The sequence below is a fragment of the Ursus maritimus genome, unplaced genomic scaffold, assembly GCF_017311325.1.
Source record: "Ursus maritimus isolate PB19 unplaced genomic scaffold, ASM1731132v1 scaffold_16, whole genome shotgun sequence".
NCBI classification, from domain to species: Eukaryota; Metazoa; Chordata; class Mammalia; order Carnivora; family Ursidae; genus Ursus; species Ursus maritimus.
In genome coordinates, this window is record NW_024424008.1 from 54,900,140 (window position 1) to 54,916,001 (window position 15,862).

At 39.0% G+C, this 15,862-nt stretch overlaps 1 protein-coding gene across 1 annotated transcript in view; it reads right to left on the reverse strand.

The window, feature by feature from the left end:
* DLAT (dihydrolipoamide S-acetyltransferase) overlaps positions 1 to 15,862 on the reverse strand; it is a 31,508-nt gene that overhangs the window by 2,741 nt on the left and 12,905 nt on the right. Inside the window, exons 8-12 of the mRNA XM_008690080.2 lie at positions 9,249 to 9,316; positions 7,844 to 7,936; positions 7,375 to 7,482; positions 4,476 to 4,591; positions 838 to 1,000 (exon numbers count right to left, since the gene is read on the reverse strand). Of these exons, the coding sequence (XP_008688302.1) occupies positions 838 to 1,000; positions 4,476 to 4,591; positions 7,375 to 7,482; positions 7,844 to 7,936; positions 9,249 to 9,316 (548 nt within the window). The remainder of the gene's footprint in view (positions 1 to 837; positions 1,001 to 4,475; positions 4,592 to 7,374; positions 7,483 to 7,843; positions 7,937 to 9,248; positions 9,317 to 15,862) is intronic.

Here is a 15,862-nt window from a genome sequence, read left to right on the forward strand (position 1 = left end):
AAGAGCCAGAGAGCACGAGCAAGGGTGGTGAGAGAGCACGAGCAGGGTGAAGGGCAGAGGGAAAAGCAGACTCCCCACTGAGCAGAGAGCTGGATGTGGGGCTTGATCCCGGGACTCCAGGATCATGACCTGAGCCCAAGGCAGACCCTTCACAGATTAAGCCACCCAGGCATCCCCTGTGGAAAGACCTTAAGATAATCTTTAAGAAAGGCCTCTGAACTACCATTTAAAAAAAAAAAAAGGAAAGGAAAACAGCACAAGGTGACAGATGTGACGTAGCTTGACTATGATCATCTCACAAAGTATACATATAGCAAAACAGCAAAGCTCTACACCCTGAATATGCACCATTCTCATTTGCTATTTATATATCAATAAAGCTGAAAGGGAGGAAAGAAAGGCAGGCCTGAATGGAATACACTTTAATGAAAATATATAACCATTACAGTATGAACATAAGTCATAAGTTTTCCATACTGATGGAAAATGTCTTTTCAGATTTTGATAGGGTATTCACTTTTTCTTTGTTTTCAGGGACTTGTGTCAGTAAGAATATAAGGCAGAATCAAAGGTGGAAAATGCAATAAAAGCATTATGCCACCCTTTTTTAAAAAAAGATTTATTTGAGAGAGAAAGAGAGCACGAGACAGTGGGGAGGGGAGGAGAGAGAGAAAGCAGCAGACTCCCCACTGAGCGGGGAGCCCGATGCAGAGCTCCATCCCAGGACCCAAGCCCAATATAGACACTCAACTGACTGAGCCACTCAGGTGCCCAGCAATATGCCCTTAAAAATAACATAATTCTTAACATTCAGAAGGGAAATAAATAATACCTTACCTGGAACTCATGAGGCTGTAGTTTACCGTCTCGTGCTTTGGTTGCTAAAGAAACAACATCATTAGCAATGGCTTCCAGTCCTTTTATATGTGCATTAAATACGATAGGTGTAATGAGTCCTGCAGGAGTACTGACTGCAACACTGATATCCACAACATGGTTTCTATTTCAAAAAAAAAGGAAATTTCAATAATTATCACAATATTTATAAGAGCTTATGCGTCAGGCTAAGCAAGAATATTGACATTTACCTCTGTTTGGGCTACTGTTCAGCCAGAGGGATATTTTTCCTGGTTTTTGCATTTTGCTATGCTCTCTTCTTAATTTGGACTTTTTAAAAATGAACAAGAAATGTGTCAGTAGTTTCATTTCACATGTGCTCTGTCTTGCACCTGCCCTGACACATGGGTGCAGGTACAAAAGGCATGGCATTCAGTGAGAATTACACAAAAAGAACCTGAATTCTGAGATGAAGTGGACTGGGTGGGGCTGAGCCTACAGGCAGAGTCTGAGCAGATGGAAGGATGTGGAGGGGGAGGACTGTGTTGTGAGAGAAACAGGAGAGCTCAGGATGTAGGGTGGTGGTGCCTTAAAACATAAAAGTAGGATTCCTAATCTGTATTATGCCATGGATACCTTTGCAACTGGGTCCCTTCTCAGAATATATATTTTTAACACAGAAAGTAAAATATTCAATTACCAAAAACAAGATAATTAAAAAAAAAAACTATATTGAAATTCAATTACCAAATTATTCAAAAAACAAAATTGTGGTATATGTATTAACTCAATAACAAGATCTGGCAAGAGGTCTAAAAACTGCTAAAATTTTGAAGTAGTGATAAGCAAAAAAACACTCTTTTAAAAGACACCTGCAACAACTACAATCTGATATGAAAATAAGTGATCTTTATTGGTCACCAGTACAAGTACTGTTAATAATACCTTTTTGATTTGTTCTCTACATTTACAGTAGGAGGAAATGCCAAATTTCAGTTAGAGGTTAGTGGAAAGGAATGATTTTTTCCCTCTCATCCAAGTTCCCAAACTCTTAAATTGTATCCACAGCCACCTCGGGGTTTGTTAAGTTAGGGCCCCTGCCGAAGTGTTCTGCAATTGAGAAAAAATTAAAACTTCACATGAAGGAAGAACTCCAGCTGCTTCTAGGCACAAGCTTTAGAATACTATGGGTACCAAATCCCTCAATGTCCCCAAGCTGACCAGGGGCAATGAGACTGTCACGTGCAAACACAAGGACCTGGTCAAATAATAGTGTGTGACCTCTTAGCAGCTACCACAGCTGGGCTATGGCCAAGGTATCACACAGCAAATACTACTTTCTTAATTATCCTGTCACTCACTCTTCCTCCTGGTGTGTCTTATCTTGCCCACCACTGAATATAGCAAACGGTACATGTTCAATAAATATCTGTTGAATGACTATATGAACAAATGAATGAAGGGCATTTGGTAGGAATTAACAAACAATTCATAGAACTTGCCCTGGAACCTTGATCTGCTTATCAAAAGAGTGTTTTCTTCAGATACTCTTAAAAGGTTAAATATTAATTTACCCTATGACCCAGCAATTCTACTTTAACCCAAGAAAAATAAAAACGTAAGTCAACACAGAGAATTGTACACAGATGTTCATAACAGCTCTCTAAAAGATAGGTCTTTGTCTTAATCCCAGAATCTACCAATGTGACATTATTTAATAAAAAGATCTTTGCAGGGGTGCCTGGGTGGCTCAGTTGGTTAAGCTTCTGCCTTTGGCTCAAGTCATGATCCCAGGGTCCTGGTATCAAGCCCTGCATTGGGCTCCCTGCTCAGTGGGGAGCCTGCTTCTCCCTCTCCCGCTCCACCTGCTTGTGCTCTCTCGTACTCTCTCTCTGTCAAATTAAAAAAAAAAAAAAAAAAAAACTTTGCAGGTTAATTAGGATCTTGAGATGAAATCATCCTGGGTTATCTGGGTGGGCCCTAAATCCAGTGCCACATGTCCTTGTAAGACACAGAAGAGAAGAAGGCCATGTGAGTTTGGAGTTATGTAGCCACAAGCCAACGAATGCCCGGAGCCACCCAAACTGGAAAAAGCAAGGGAAGATTCTCTCCTAGAGCCTACGGAGGTCGTGTAGCCATGCTAACACTTTGCTTTTGGACTTTAGGCATTCAGAACTAGGAGAGAATAAATTTTTGTTTTAAGCCACCAATTTTGTGGTAATTTATAACAGAAGCCTTAGGAAACTAATAATCTATAAGGAATAGTAAGACCCTCAAATGTTCTCCAAGAGGGGGGTGACCAAGGAAAAAATGAGAATAAGTAGGTTTCCTGTTAAGTTTGACAGGACTGGAAAATGGTTTAGACTTCTCCTGGAAACTTTCATAAAGAACTGATGATGAGTGCATAGCCCCTTCTTAGGCAACCATTAAGATCAGTTTGGCCAGGTTTCACAGCATACTACATGTCTTAGTCATAAATAATATTTTCTTAGGCATAAAAATATTAATGCTGAATACTGATTTATCCAAAATTTGTGCTGTAATTGGTTTGGTAGGATTGTGGGGTGTGTGTGTGTGTGTGTGTGTATGGAGGATACAAGGGTTGAGAGATCGGGGCCCACATCGGGATCCACGCTGAGCATGGAGCCTGCTTGGGATTCTCCTTCTCTCCCTCTCACTCTGCCCCTCCCTGCTCATGTTCTCTGTCCTTCTAAAAATAAAATAAAATGAAAAAAAATTTTTTTTAAGATTTTATTTATTTGTCAGAGAGCACAAGCATGGGGAGCGGGAGGCAGAGAGAGAAGCAGGCTCCCCACTGAGCAAGGACCCTCGGATCATGACCTGAGCTGAAGGCAGACACTTAACTGACTGAGCCACCCAGGCACCCCAAAATGAAATAAAATCTTAAAAAAAAAAAAAAAAAGTTGTATTTGCCTCTTGGGAGTAAGACCTCAGATTAAAAGCTGAATAGGTCACTGTAAGGCACAAAGCAATATTCTAATGTACATACTATTATTTTAAGAGAAATTAAATTAATAACAATAATAGTAAAAAAACCTACATAGTAGAACAAGCCTAGATGCAGGAGTTAGAATCCTGGTTCCAATCACAGTTTTGCTACTTATTAACATATTAATTCAGGAAAGTTATTTAACTCATTGAATCCTCAGTTTCTTCATCTGTAAAATGGGAGTAAAAGCCCCTAGAGTTCATGAGGTGGTCGTAAGAATTAAAATGAGACAATATGTGGAAGACACGGAGCACCATGCCAGTCACATGCCACCATAATATTAACAAACATTTCTTGGTTTTGTTTTTAATTTGCCCCCACTAAAGTTCAGCAGAACTGGTGAACAAAAACCATTTCAACCCTGCTTTGTAACAATTGTTATCAACTTAATTATTCACATCTGTAACTTATCTCCCTCTTCTAAACTCAAAGAATTTGTAGTCTTCACTAAATAAATTTAGCATTATCTCACAAATAGTTTTACATTGTTTGCAAACTGTTTTGCCAATGGAAGTCCTCTTCCTCCCTATATTCCATTTTTCCTTATCCCCTATACTCCTGTTATATATGAGTTAGCACAAGAAAACTGCTGATGGATATATACTTTCCCCAGCAGTATCTTACTTACTGTCTTATAACTGTGTCCAGCCAAGAAGAATTTGCTTCAGGAACTTTTAAACATGCCAAAGCTGAAGCTTTTATGATGAAGTCATTGACAGAAATTTTGCTTCTCCCTTCTAACATCTGCAAAGACAAGAAACCATTGTAGTTTCTTAAACTCTCTTCCCAAAGACTGAAACTTACCATCTGGCAGGGGATGCTGGGGGAAGAATACAAATGTCCTGAGGCGAATGAAATGAAACTAAAAGTTGGTTGTGGTATGTTATGCCTTCATTTTCACTTATCTCAACAAAACCAAAAGTTGGTTCTTTAAAAGGATCAACAAAATGATAAACGTTTAGCTAGACTGACAAAAAAGAAGACTCAAATTCCTAAAATCAGAAATGAAGTAGGACATTACTATGTACCCTACCGAAATGAAAAGGTTTGAAGGTAATGCTATGAACAACTATACTCCACAAATTAGATAATTTAGGTGAAATGGAGGACTCCTAGAAAGACACAAACTGCCAAAACTGAATCAAAAAGGAATAGAGGGGCGCCTGGGTAGCGCAGTCGTTAAGCGTCTGCCTTCGGCTCAGGGCGTGATCCTGATGTTCTGGCGTTCCGGGATCGAGTCCCACATCGGGCTCCTCCACTGGGAACCTGCTTCTTTCTCTCCCACTCCCCTGCTATGTTCCCTCTCTCGCTGGCTGGCTCTCTGTTGCATAAATAAATAAAATCTTAAAAAAAAAAAAAAAGGAATAGAACCCTTGAATTGATCTACAACTAATACTAAAGAGACTGAATGGTAATTTAAAAACCAACCACACAGAACAGCCTAGACCCAAGATGGCTTCCCCAAATGGTGAATTCTGCTAAACATTTGAAGAATATCAATTCTTCACAAAATCTTCCAAAAAATAGAAGAGGGAACACTTCCCCACTCATTCTATGAGGTCAGTATTAACCCAATACTAAAACCAGACAAAGGTATCACAATAAAAGAACAAAAAATAAAACAACCCAGAAAAAAACAAAACTACAGACAAATGCCTCTTAAGAATATAGTCGCAAAAACCCTCAAAAAATTCTAGCAAACCAAATCCAGCAATATATGAAAAGGATTATTCACCATGACCAAATGGAATTTGTTCCAGGAATGCAAGGTTGGTTTAACATCTGAAAATCAATTAATGTAATAATGTCCTAATAGAAAAAGGACAAAAATCACATGACCATCTCAGTAGACACAGAAAGAGCATTTGACAAAATTCAACCACCACTTCATAAATACTAGGAATAGAAAGGAACTTCCCGAACCTGATGATAGCACATTTTACTAGATGTGCTAGCCAGAGAAACTGGGCAAGAAAAGGAAATAAAAAGGAAATAAAAGGCATCCAAATCAGAAAAGAAAAAGCGAAATTATCTCTATTTGGAGATGACATGATTTTGTATATAGAAAATCTTAATACACTAAATAAAAAACAAGGTTGCAGGGTACAAGATCAATATACAAAAATTAATGGTATTTCTATACAGTAACAATGAACACTCTGAAAATGAAATTTATAATAGTATTAAAAAGAATAAAATACCTAGGAATAAATTAAACAAAAGAAGTGCAAAAACTTATACTCCAAAAACTGCACAAATTATTGAAAGAAATTAAAGAAGACCTAAATAAATGGAAAGCCACCCTATATTCATGGAGGAGGAACGCTAAGAAGGCAAAACTCCCCAAATTGATCTATAGATTCAATGAAATCCCTATCCCTATAGGAAATATGCAAAATAGGAGACAAAGTAGGTAAGACAGAAAGTAGGTAAGTGATTGTCTAGGGTTGGGGAGGATAGGAGCATTGGGCTGGGGGCTATGGCTAATGGGAAAATACTTTCATTTTGGGATGATGAAAATGTTCCAAAATTCATTGTGGTGATGGTCACAGAACTCTGAATATACTAAAAGCCACTGAATTGTAAACTTTAAATGGGTACGTGGTATGATATGTGAAATACAAATAAAACTGTTTAAATGAATAAAATAATACATTGGCATATATTTTTCATGTCTAATTTTCAAATAAATGTACTGTAAAACAGCTGTAACATTTTGCCAATAAAAGTATGCAATAATCTCTAACCCTTGTAGCCAGTTACCTCTGTTAATCCTTAATTGCTTTATTCATTCATTCATCCAATATTTCAGTACTCTGTTCTAGACATAGAATTCTAAAAGCCCTGGATATAAAGCAGTGAAAAAATGGGTAAAAATTCTACTCTTAGGGACCTTACATTCTAAAGGAGTGGATAAAAAATGAAACATATGTAAGTAAGATAATGTTATATACATACATATGTATGTAAGATAATGTTAAATGTTAAATGATAAAGAGAAATGATAATGTTAAATGTTAAATGATAAAGAGAAAAATAGAGGAAAAGAACTAAAGGGAAAACTGACCACTCACCGCACTCCTCTTCCCTTAATTTTAGAATAAGGTGACTAGGGAAAACCAGAGAAGGTGATATTGAGTCAAATCCTTAAGGCAGTAAAGGAGGAAGCCAGGTGGATGCCAGAGGAAAAATATTCCATGCAGACAGAACAGCAAGTGCAAAGGGACTAAAGTAGGAGTAGACAGGTGGAATGTCAAGGAATAGGAAGACAACCATTGGTTTTGCAGAATGAGCAAGTGGAAAAGTAGGAGGTCAGAGAGGTTATAGATAAACTATATAATGCTGAGTGCCACTGGCCTACCCCCTCTCTCCCTCTCTTTAAAAAAGTAAAATAAAATAAGAGGACACCATTTTCCATCATCAATGGGCATACTGTAACAAAAAATAGAGGTGAAAATGTAAATGTTTAGTGGGCTTAAAAACAAGAATTTTAGAATTTATAGAGTTGGAATTTCCAGAACTTTTACCTTATTAAGTTCTTTCCGTACCAACAAAACTTCTCCCATATTTACATCAATGGAAAGGTAATAATGAGGTATGGTTTGCTTAGACTGCATTAACCGCTGTGCAATAACCTGAAATCAAAGAGATTAAAACATCATTTATCTTAAGCTCAGGTGAGACTTTACCTAATGCAGGGTTCTGTTTGCTCCTTTACCCTGCTCCCTGGTAATGGTTACCTCAAGCATTACCAGAACTGGAATATGGAATTGGAATATGCACCAGAACCTGGGCTCCTTCTAGTAATATTTAATCAGAACAATATTTGTTTATCCCAAGTATTTAACTGGCCAAACCAAACATCTTAAACTAGTCATCTAAGATTCCCAATTAAAAAAAGTCTCTGCTAGTGTTTCAAACTGTGGATGCAACTGAACAATCAGAGTACAGATACCCCCCACAGCTTTGGTTGCAGATTTAGGGTAATACTCTTACACGACGAATGTTGCTGATTGGGACATCTGTGAAGACACCTGTAGGAACAGGCGCCACTCCTGGACCCGCCGCAGGCACAGCAGCTGCTGGAGCCTATGGGGAAGTACAAAAGCTCTTAGTACCTGTGGCTCAATCCTGGCATATGCAACGGATGCAAGCTAGTGACTCTTACAGATGGCAAAGTAAACATTAAAAGGCTTAGAGAAAATAGCTATTTCTATCCCAAGGGAGCAAAACGGACTCAGATTTGTGCTGTGCTTATATAAAAAGTCTTGTTTTTAATTTTTATACTTAGAATTCTGTGATCATGTTTTAAGTATCATTTTTCTTTGTTCAATGATTACTTTGTCAAAATATTTTCTATTTCCAAAATTACCTTCAAGAAAAGCAATCAAAGCTTTCTCAAATTGAAAGAATTAGAGATAAACATAAAACAAGGTAATTCACTTTTCCGAACAGGGTTAAGAAAAAACAATGATAAATCTTTCGTATGTATGTATTTATTTTAAATATTTTATTTATTTATTTGACAGACAGAGTGTCCACAAGCAGGGGGAGTGGGAGAGGGAGAAGCAGGCTCCCTGTGCGCAGGGAGTCTGACTCAGGGCTCGATCCTAACACTCTGGGATCCATCGAGCCCCAAGTCAGCCTCCCTGCGCACAGGGAGCCCGCTTCTCCCTCTCCTCCTGCTCATGCTCTCTCTCTCTCAAATAAATAAAATCTTTTAAAAAATAGATAAATAGGGGCGCCTGGGTGGCTCAGTCGTTAAGCGTCTGCCTTCGGCTCAGGGCGTGATCCCGGCGTTCCGGGATGGAGTCCCACATCGGGCTCCTCTGCTGGGAGCCTGCTTCTTCCTCTCCCACTCCCCTGCTGTGTTCCCTCTCTCGCTGGCTGTCTCTCTGTCACATAAATAAATAAAATCTTAAAAAAAAATAGATAAAGCAAACATCTAAATAGCTAAATCATTTTCCTTTTAGCTAATTATCAACACTTCAACCAACCAAGTGAGAGTTGGGTGGCTATATGGATTTAATCTCTGTGTGGAATAATTAACTACATAAAACTCAAACTCTACTCAACCAACTTGTAAGCATGCATTTAAAAGCAGGGCCTGAAGGAGAGGATTTGTTAGGAAAAATTTAGTACCACTACCGGGGGAAAAAAAAAAAGAAACGAATGCATGTCAATGTAGCATATCATCTTTCCTTTTGTATGCTGAGTGACAGCACATTCATATCTAAATATTGTTAGCCAGTGAAATTAGACAAAAGAAAACACAATTCTGGTTAAGCTATTCCATTCATAAGTAACGTACAAAAGGGTCTAATAGGTTGGACAGGGCATTTTGCAGGGACAAAATACCAAAAGAAAAAAAAACAAAACAAAAAAAGCCAAATCTACTCACAGGCGCAGCTTTAGTAGGCACAAAAGAGTCTATGTCCTTCTTGATGATTCTGCCTTCTGGTCCCGTGCCTGGAAGAGACGCAAAAATAGCACACGTGAGAGCAGACTGCTGGTTCCTCCAGGAGATCAACACTATGATCCTGAAGTGCAAGTTCCTAAAGGTTCTCTACCAAAGACCCTCTGAAGGGGTCACTCACTGCATTACTCCTGTACCCCAACACAGCAGCTTTTGTCAATTATTAATTATAATTCACACAGAATGCTCTCATTTGATCTATAGTCGTTCTTTTCTTTGTAACTACAGCAAATACTCTTGTTAAATACTTCTTTTAGAGTTTTACCTAAGCTATACTTCATCTTTTCATGTTCTTTACTGTTAAATTGGGAAATACTGACATAAGGATAATGCTGAGTACAATTTATACTTCCCAAAGTCTAGCTGCCTCTCTTAGCTCCAAAAAACCCTTTCTGAACCTTGAAATGGATCTCATTTGGGTTCTAGATTCATTTGATCACGAAGAATTCCCTTTGTACAAAGTCAACAGATATGACAACAATTGTTTCCGGCAAATTACACAAGTTAATTTTGCACCCCAAAATAGCTTGAGTAACTCTCAACTGCAATGATCTCATCTTCAGAATCACTCCTTCCTTGTGTGGTCTACATCATTTAGTCAGAGCTTTCTCGCAGTGACCAAGGTTCTAAACTGGCCCGTGTCAGAGACTGGGAATGAAGTGTGTGCAACATCACACACAAGGAAAGATCTTCAAATCCTCTCATGAAGGGCTTACTTTTATTTTCGCTCAACTCCTTCCTCCTCCCATCCACAACCAATCAGGTTTAACTGAGACCCGAACAGATAATCCTGAACCTTAATTCTAAGGAGATTCAGAATTTAGTTATTAAAATACCTTTTACACTGGCCCACTTCTAGAAAAAATTTGGTCAAATTGATTCATCTTCCCCCAAGGCAGACTTTTAAAAGGAGTCTCGTTGTATGCAGTTCGTCCCAACTCCTTTCCTTCCTTATGAAAAATGAGTTGGCTAGGATTTTGTTTATCCTCACCCGGAGCTCTAGAACAGAGGTAGCAGTACCCCTATTAGAGACCCCCTTCTTTGTAAGCAACAGAAACCATCACCTCCCCCCTTACTGCCAAGGCAGATCTGGCACAGCACCTAAGAGGAGGAAACCCACAGTATCACTGGCTTAGGCTGGGCTTTAACCACCCACAAGAATTTCCTATTAGGAATCCGCTGAAATCTTTTAAATCTTTTTGCCTATCTCACGAAGAAGGCACAACAGGCCATCATAAAGCAATATGGCTTAAAGGGAAGAACACCAGACTAGGAGTAAAAAATGTAGGGCTGTTGTCAAATATAAGTTGGAAGACTAGAGTCACTTATCTCTGCTGGTCTTTAGTCTCATCTGTAGAATAAAGATTATAATACCAGCCCCTGCTCAAAGAAGGTTGTGAGGATAAAATGGGATAGTGATGTGAACGTGCTTTGCTTCAAATAAATATGAAACATATATGAGTAGCTGTGAGACAAATCAAACTCTGAACGTTAGGGTTTAGGCTTTAAAACAGTTTCTCCCCAAATGATTACACTTTGGTCATATTTGCTAAGTCATCTGTCCCTCCAAGAAGGGCAGGGGGACTGGACACTGAGTTTAACAACTCACGGTAAAGGATTTAAATAACCATGCTTCTTACAGAAACCTCCAAAAAACTCTTTTAAAAACAAGATTTGGAGCTTCTGGGCTGATGAACATATCAATGTGCTGGGAGGGCATGGAAGCCCTGCACCCCTATAACCCTTGCCCTTTGCATCTCTTCTATTGACTGTTTCCATGTGGTATCCTTTACAGCAAACTGGTAATGGTACATACAGGGCTTTCCCGAGTTCTCTGAGTCATTCTAGTGAATTTGCATACATGAAGCAGGGGTCTTGGGAACTCCTGACTTACAGCCTTACAGCCTCCTGACTTACAGTTGGGTCAGAAGTATGGGTGTTCCCCAGGACTTGCAGCTGGCATCAGAAATGGCGGCAGTCTTGTGGGACTGAGCCCTTAACCCCGTGGAGCCTGACGCTAACTCTGGAGAGTTAGTGTCAGAATAGAATTAAAGTGTTAGATACCCAGGTGGTGGCGGAGAATTAACTGTTGGTGTGAAAAAAACATTTGGTGACAGAGATGGTGGTCAGAAACCACCACACAATCACTGATCCTCTCAACTCATTTATTCTAGACCACTGCCTCCTACAGCAAAATTTCTTCAACTTCACTAGACCCCCACTCCATTGCCTCGACTGCTCTCATCACCTATCATTTCCCTTTCACCTTCACTTCTTCCTCACCCCGCTTACGCTGTGGATCATGGTTATACTCACTTCCTGGTCAAACTCTAAAATGTCTGCCTTCACAATGCCAGCATCAGAGCAGCTTAATGCTGCTGGGGACAAAAAAATGCACACATAGGGGCGCCTGGGTGGCTGACTCAGTTAAGCATCCGACTTTTGATCTCAGCTCTGGTCTTGATCTCAGGGTTGAGTTCAAGCCCCAACTGGCCATGGGGCCTACTTATAAAAAAAAAAAAATGTACACTTAGATGACCGATTATACCCTAAATTCAGAGCCACAAACCTGAAATAGGGATGTTTTTCCATTTCTTTGTGTCATCTTTAATTTCTTTCATCAGTGTTTTATAGTTTTTAAAGAACAAATCTTTTACTTCTATAGTCAGGTTTATTCTTCCTTGCTAATTTGGATGCCTTTCTTTCTTTCTGTTGTCTGACTGCTGAAGCCAGGACTTCCAGTGTAAGACTGGACATCGTGTCTTGTTCCTGACCATAGAGGAAAAGCTCTCAGTTGTTCCCCACTGAAGATGATATTAACTGTGGATTTTTCATGTATGGACTTTAGGATGTTGAGGTATGTTTCCTCTCTCCCTACTTTTGAGGATTTTTATCATGAATGGATTTGGCTCTTATCCATTCTTTTATTAATGTGGTGTATGATGCTGGTTGATTTGCAAGTATTGAACCACCCTTGCAACCCAGGAATAAACCCCACTTGATTGTGGTGAATGATTCTTTTAATGACTGTTGGATTCGATTTGCTATTTTGTTGAGAATTTTTACATCCACGTTCATCAGGGATACTGGCCTGTAGTTTTCTTTTTTAGTGGAATCTTTGATTTTGGTATCAGGGTACTGCTGGCCTCATAGTATGAGTTTAGAAGTCTTCCTTCCAGGGGCGCCTGGGTGGCACAGTTGTTAGGCGTCTGCCTTCTGCTCAGGGCGTGATCCCGGCGTTACGGGATCGAGCCCCACGTCAGGCTCCTCCACTATGAGCCTGCTTCTTCCTCTCCCACTCCCCCTGCTTGTGTTCCCTCTCTCGTTGGCTCTCTCTCTCTGTCAAATAAATAAATAAATAAATAAAATCTTTAAAAAAAAAAAAAGAAGTTTTTCTTCCATTTCTAGTTTTTGGAATAGTTTGAGAAGAATAGGTATTAACTCTTCTTTAAATGTTCGGTAGAACTCCCCTGTGAAGCCATCTGGCCCTGGACCTTTGTTTGTTGGGAAATTTTTGATTACAGATTCGATTTCTTTGCTGGTTTTTGGTCTGTTCAAGTTTTCTATTTCTTCCTGTTTCAGTTTTGGTAGTTTCTATGTTTCTAGGAATTTATCCATTTCTTCCAGATTGTCCATTTTGTTGGCATATAATTTTCATAATATTCTTTTACAATCCTTTGTATTTCTGTGGTATTGGTTATTTCTTCTCTCACTTGTGATTTATTCAGGTCCTTTATCTTTTCTTTTTGGTAAGTCTGTATAGGGGTTTATCAATTTTATTAATTTTTTCAAAGAACCAGCTTCTGATTTCATTGATCTGTTCTACTGTTTTTTTAGTTTCCATATCAGTATTTCTGCTCTAATCTTTATTATTTCCCTTCTTCTGCTAGCTCTAGGCATCATATATAAGGTTAGGTTGTTTGAGATTTTTCTTGCTTCTTGAGGTAGGCCTGTATTGCTATATACCTCCCTCTTAGAGCTGCTTTTGCTGCAAACCCAAAGGTTTTGAACTGTTGTGTTTTCATTTTTGTTTCCATGTGTCTTTTTTATTTCTTCTTTAATTTCCTGGTTGACCCATTCATTCTTTAGCAACACGTTAACCTCCATGTATTTGTGGCATTTCCAAGTTTTTTCTTGTGGCTGACTTCAAGTTTCACAGTGTTGTGGTAAAAAAATATTCATGGTACAATCTCAATCATTTTGTACTTGTTGAGACCTGATTTGTGACCTAGTATGTGATCTATTTTGGAGAATGTCTTGTGTGCACTTGAAAAGAATGTGTATTCTGCTGCTGTAGGATGAAATGTTCTGAATGTATGTTAAGTCCATCTGGTCCAAGGTGTCATTCAAAGCCATTGTTTCCTTGTTAATATTCTGTTTGGATGATCTGTCCATAGCTGTAAGTGGGGTGTCAAAATTCCCTGCTATTATTGTATTATTATCAATGAGTTTCTTTATGTTTGTTATAACGTTTTACATATTTGGGTGCTCCGAAGCTGGGGGCATAAATATTTCCAATTGTGAGATCTTCTTGTTGGATGGTCCCTTTTATTATGATATAGTCCCCTTCTTCGTCTCTTGTTATAATTTTTGATATGAGATCTTGTTCGTCTGGTATAAGCATTGTTACTCTGGCTTTCTTTTGATGTCCATTTGCATGATAAATGTTTCTCCATCCCTCACTTTCACTTTTTTTTAATTTTAATTTTTTAACCTTAAGTAATCTCCACACCCAACATGGAGCTCAAATCCCACAACCCTGAAAATGAGTCACATGCTCCACCGACTGAGCCAGCCAGGTGCCCCACTACCCCCTCACTTTCAATTTGCAGGTGTCCTCAGGTCTAAAGTCGGTCTTTTGTAGCCAGCATATAGATGGGTCTTGTTTTTTTATCCATTCTGACAACCTGTGTTTTGCTTGGAGCATTTATTTACCTAAGTAGTTATTGATACATATGTATTTAGTGCCATTTTATTACTTGTTTTGTCGTTTCTGGAGATTTTTCTCTGTTCCCTTGTTGTTTTTGTCACTTTTGGTCTTTCCTTCCTACACAAAGAATCCCCTTCAATATTTCTTGCAGATTGGTTTAGTGGTCACAAACTCCTTTAGTTTTTGTTTGTCTGGGAAATATGTGTGTGTGTGTGTGTGTGTGTGTGTGTGTGTTTTAAGTAGGCTCCACCCACTCGAGGCTTGAAGTCACAACCCTGAGATCAAGACCTGAGCTGAGATCAAGATAAGACACTTAAACGACTGAGCCACCCAGGTGCCTCGATCATCCAGGAAACTTTTTTCATTAAATTGTCTGGGAAACTCTTTTTTTTCTTTCTTTTTTCTTTTTCTTTTTCTTTTTTCTTTTTTTTTTTTTTTAAGATTTATTTATTTTAGAGAGAGAGGGAGAGAGAAGGAGGGGAGGGGCAGAAGGAGCGAGTCTTAAGCAGACTCCTCGCTGAATGCAGAGCCCGAAGCAGGGCTCAACGTCAGGACCCTGAGATCATAACCAGAGCTGAAACCAGGAGTCAAACGCTTAACCTACTACGACACCCTAGTGCCCCTGTCTGGGAAACTCTTCATCTCTTCTTCTATTCTGAATGACAGCCTTGCTGGATAAAATGTTCTTGGCTGCAGATTTTTCCCATTCAGCATGTTGAATATATCATGCCACTCTCTTCTGGCCTCCCAAATTTCTGTGGAGAGATCTGCAGCTAACCTTATGGGTCTTCCCTCGTAAGTTGGGGACTTCCTCTGTCTTGCTGCTTTTAGGATTTTTTTTGATCACTATATTTTGCAAATTTGACTACAATATGTCTTGGTGTTGGTCTGCTTTTACTGATTTTGATGGGAGTTCTCTGTGCCTCCAGGATTTGGATGTCTGTCTTGTCCTCCTGACTACAAAAGTTTTCAGCTATTATTTCCTCAAATAAACCTTCTGCCCCTTTTTCTCTCTTCTTCTTCAGTGACTCCTATGATATGAATGTTATTACTTTTGATTGAGTCATTAGTTCCCTAAGTCCACTCTTGTGATCCATCATTCTTCTTTTGTTCAGTTTCATTATTTTCCATAATTCTAGCTTCTATATCATTTATTTGTTCCTCTGCTTCTTCTATCCTAGTGGTCATTACATCCAGCTGGTTTTGAATCTCAGTTATTGAATTTTTCATTTCTGCCTGATTGTTTTCTTAACTCTTTTACTTCTGCAGGGTCTCCCTGATGTTTTCCATGCTTTTCTCAAGCCCAGCGTGTATCCTTATGATTGTTGCTTTAAATTCTCCACCAGGCATATCACTTTTATCTGTTTTGATTAGATCTCTGGCCGTGACCTTTTCTTGTTCTTTCTTTTGGGATGAAGTCCACCATCTTGGCATTTTGTCTAGGTCTCTGTCTTGCGTGTTAAAAAAAGCCTGTTATATTTCCTGCTCCAGAGAGTAATGGCTTTATGAAGAAGAGGTCATATAGTACCTAGGGCATGGCACTTCAGGGAGGGTCTCTAGTGTGCTGTGTGTACTCTGCTGCTGTGTTTTGGCTGCTCTATCAGTCAAT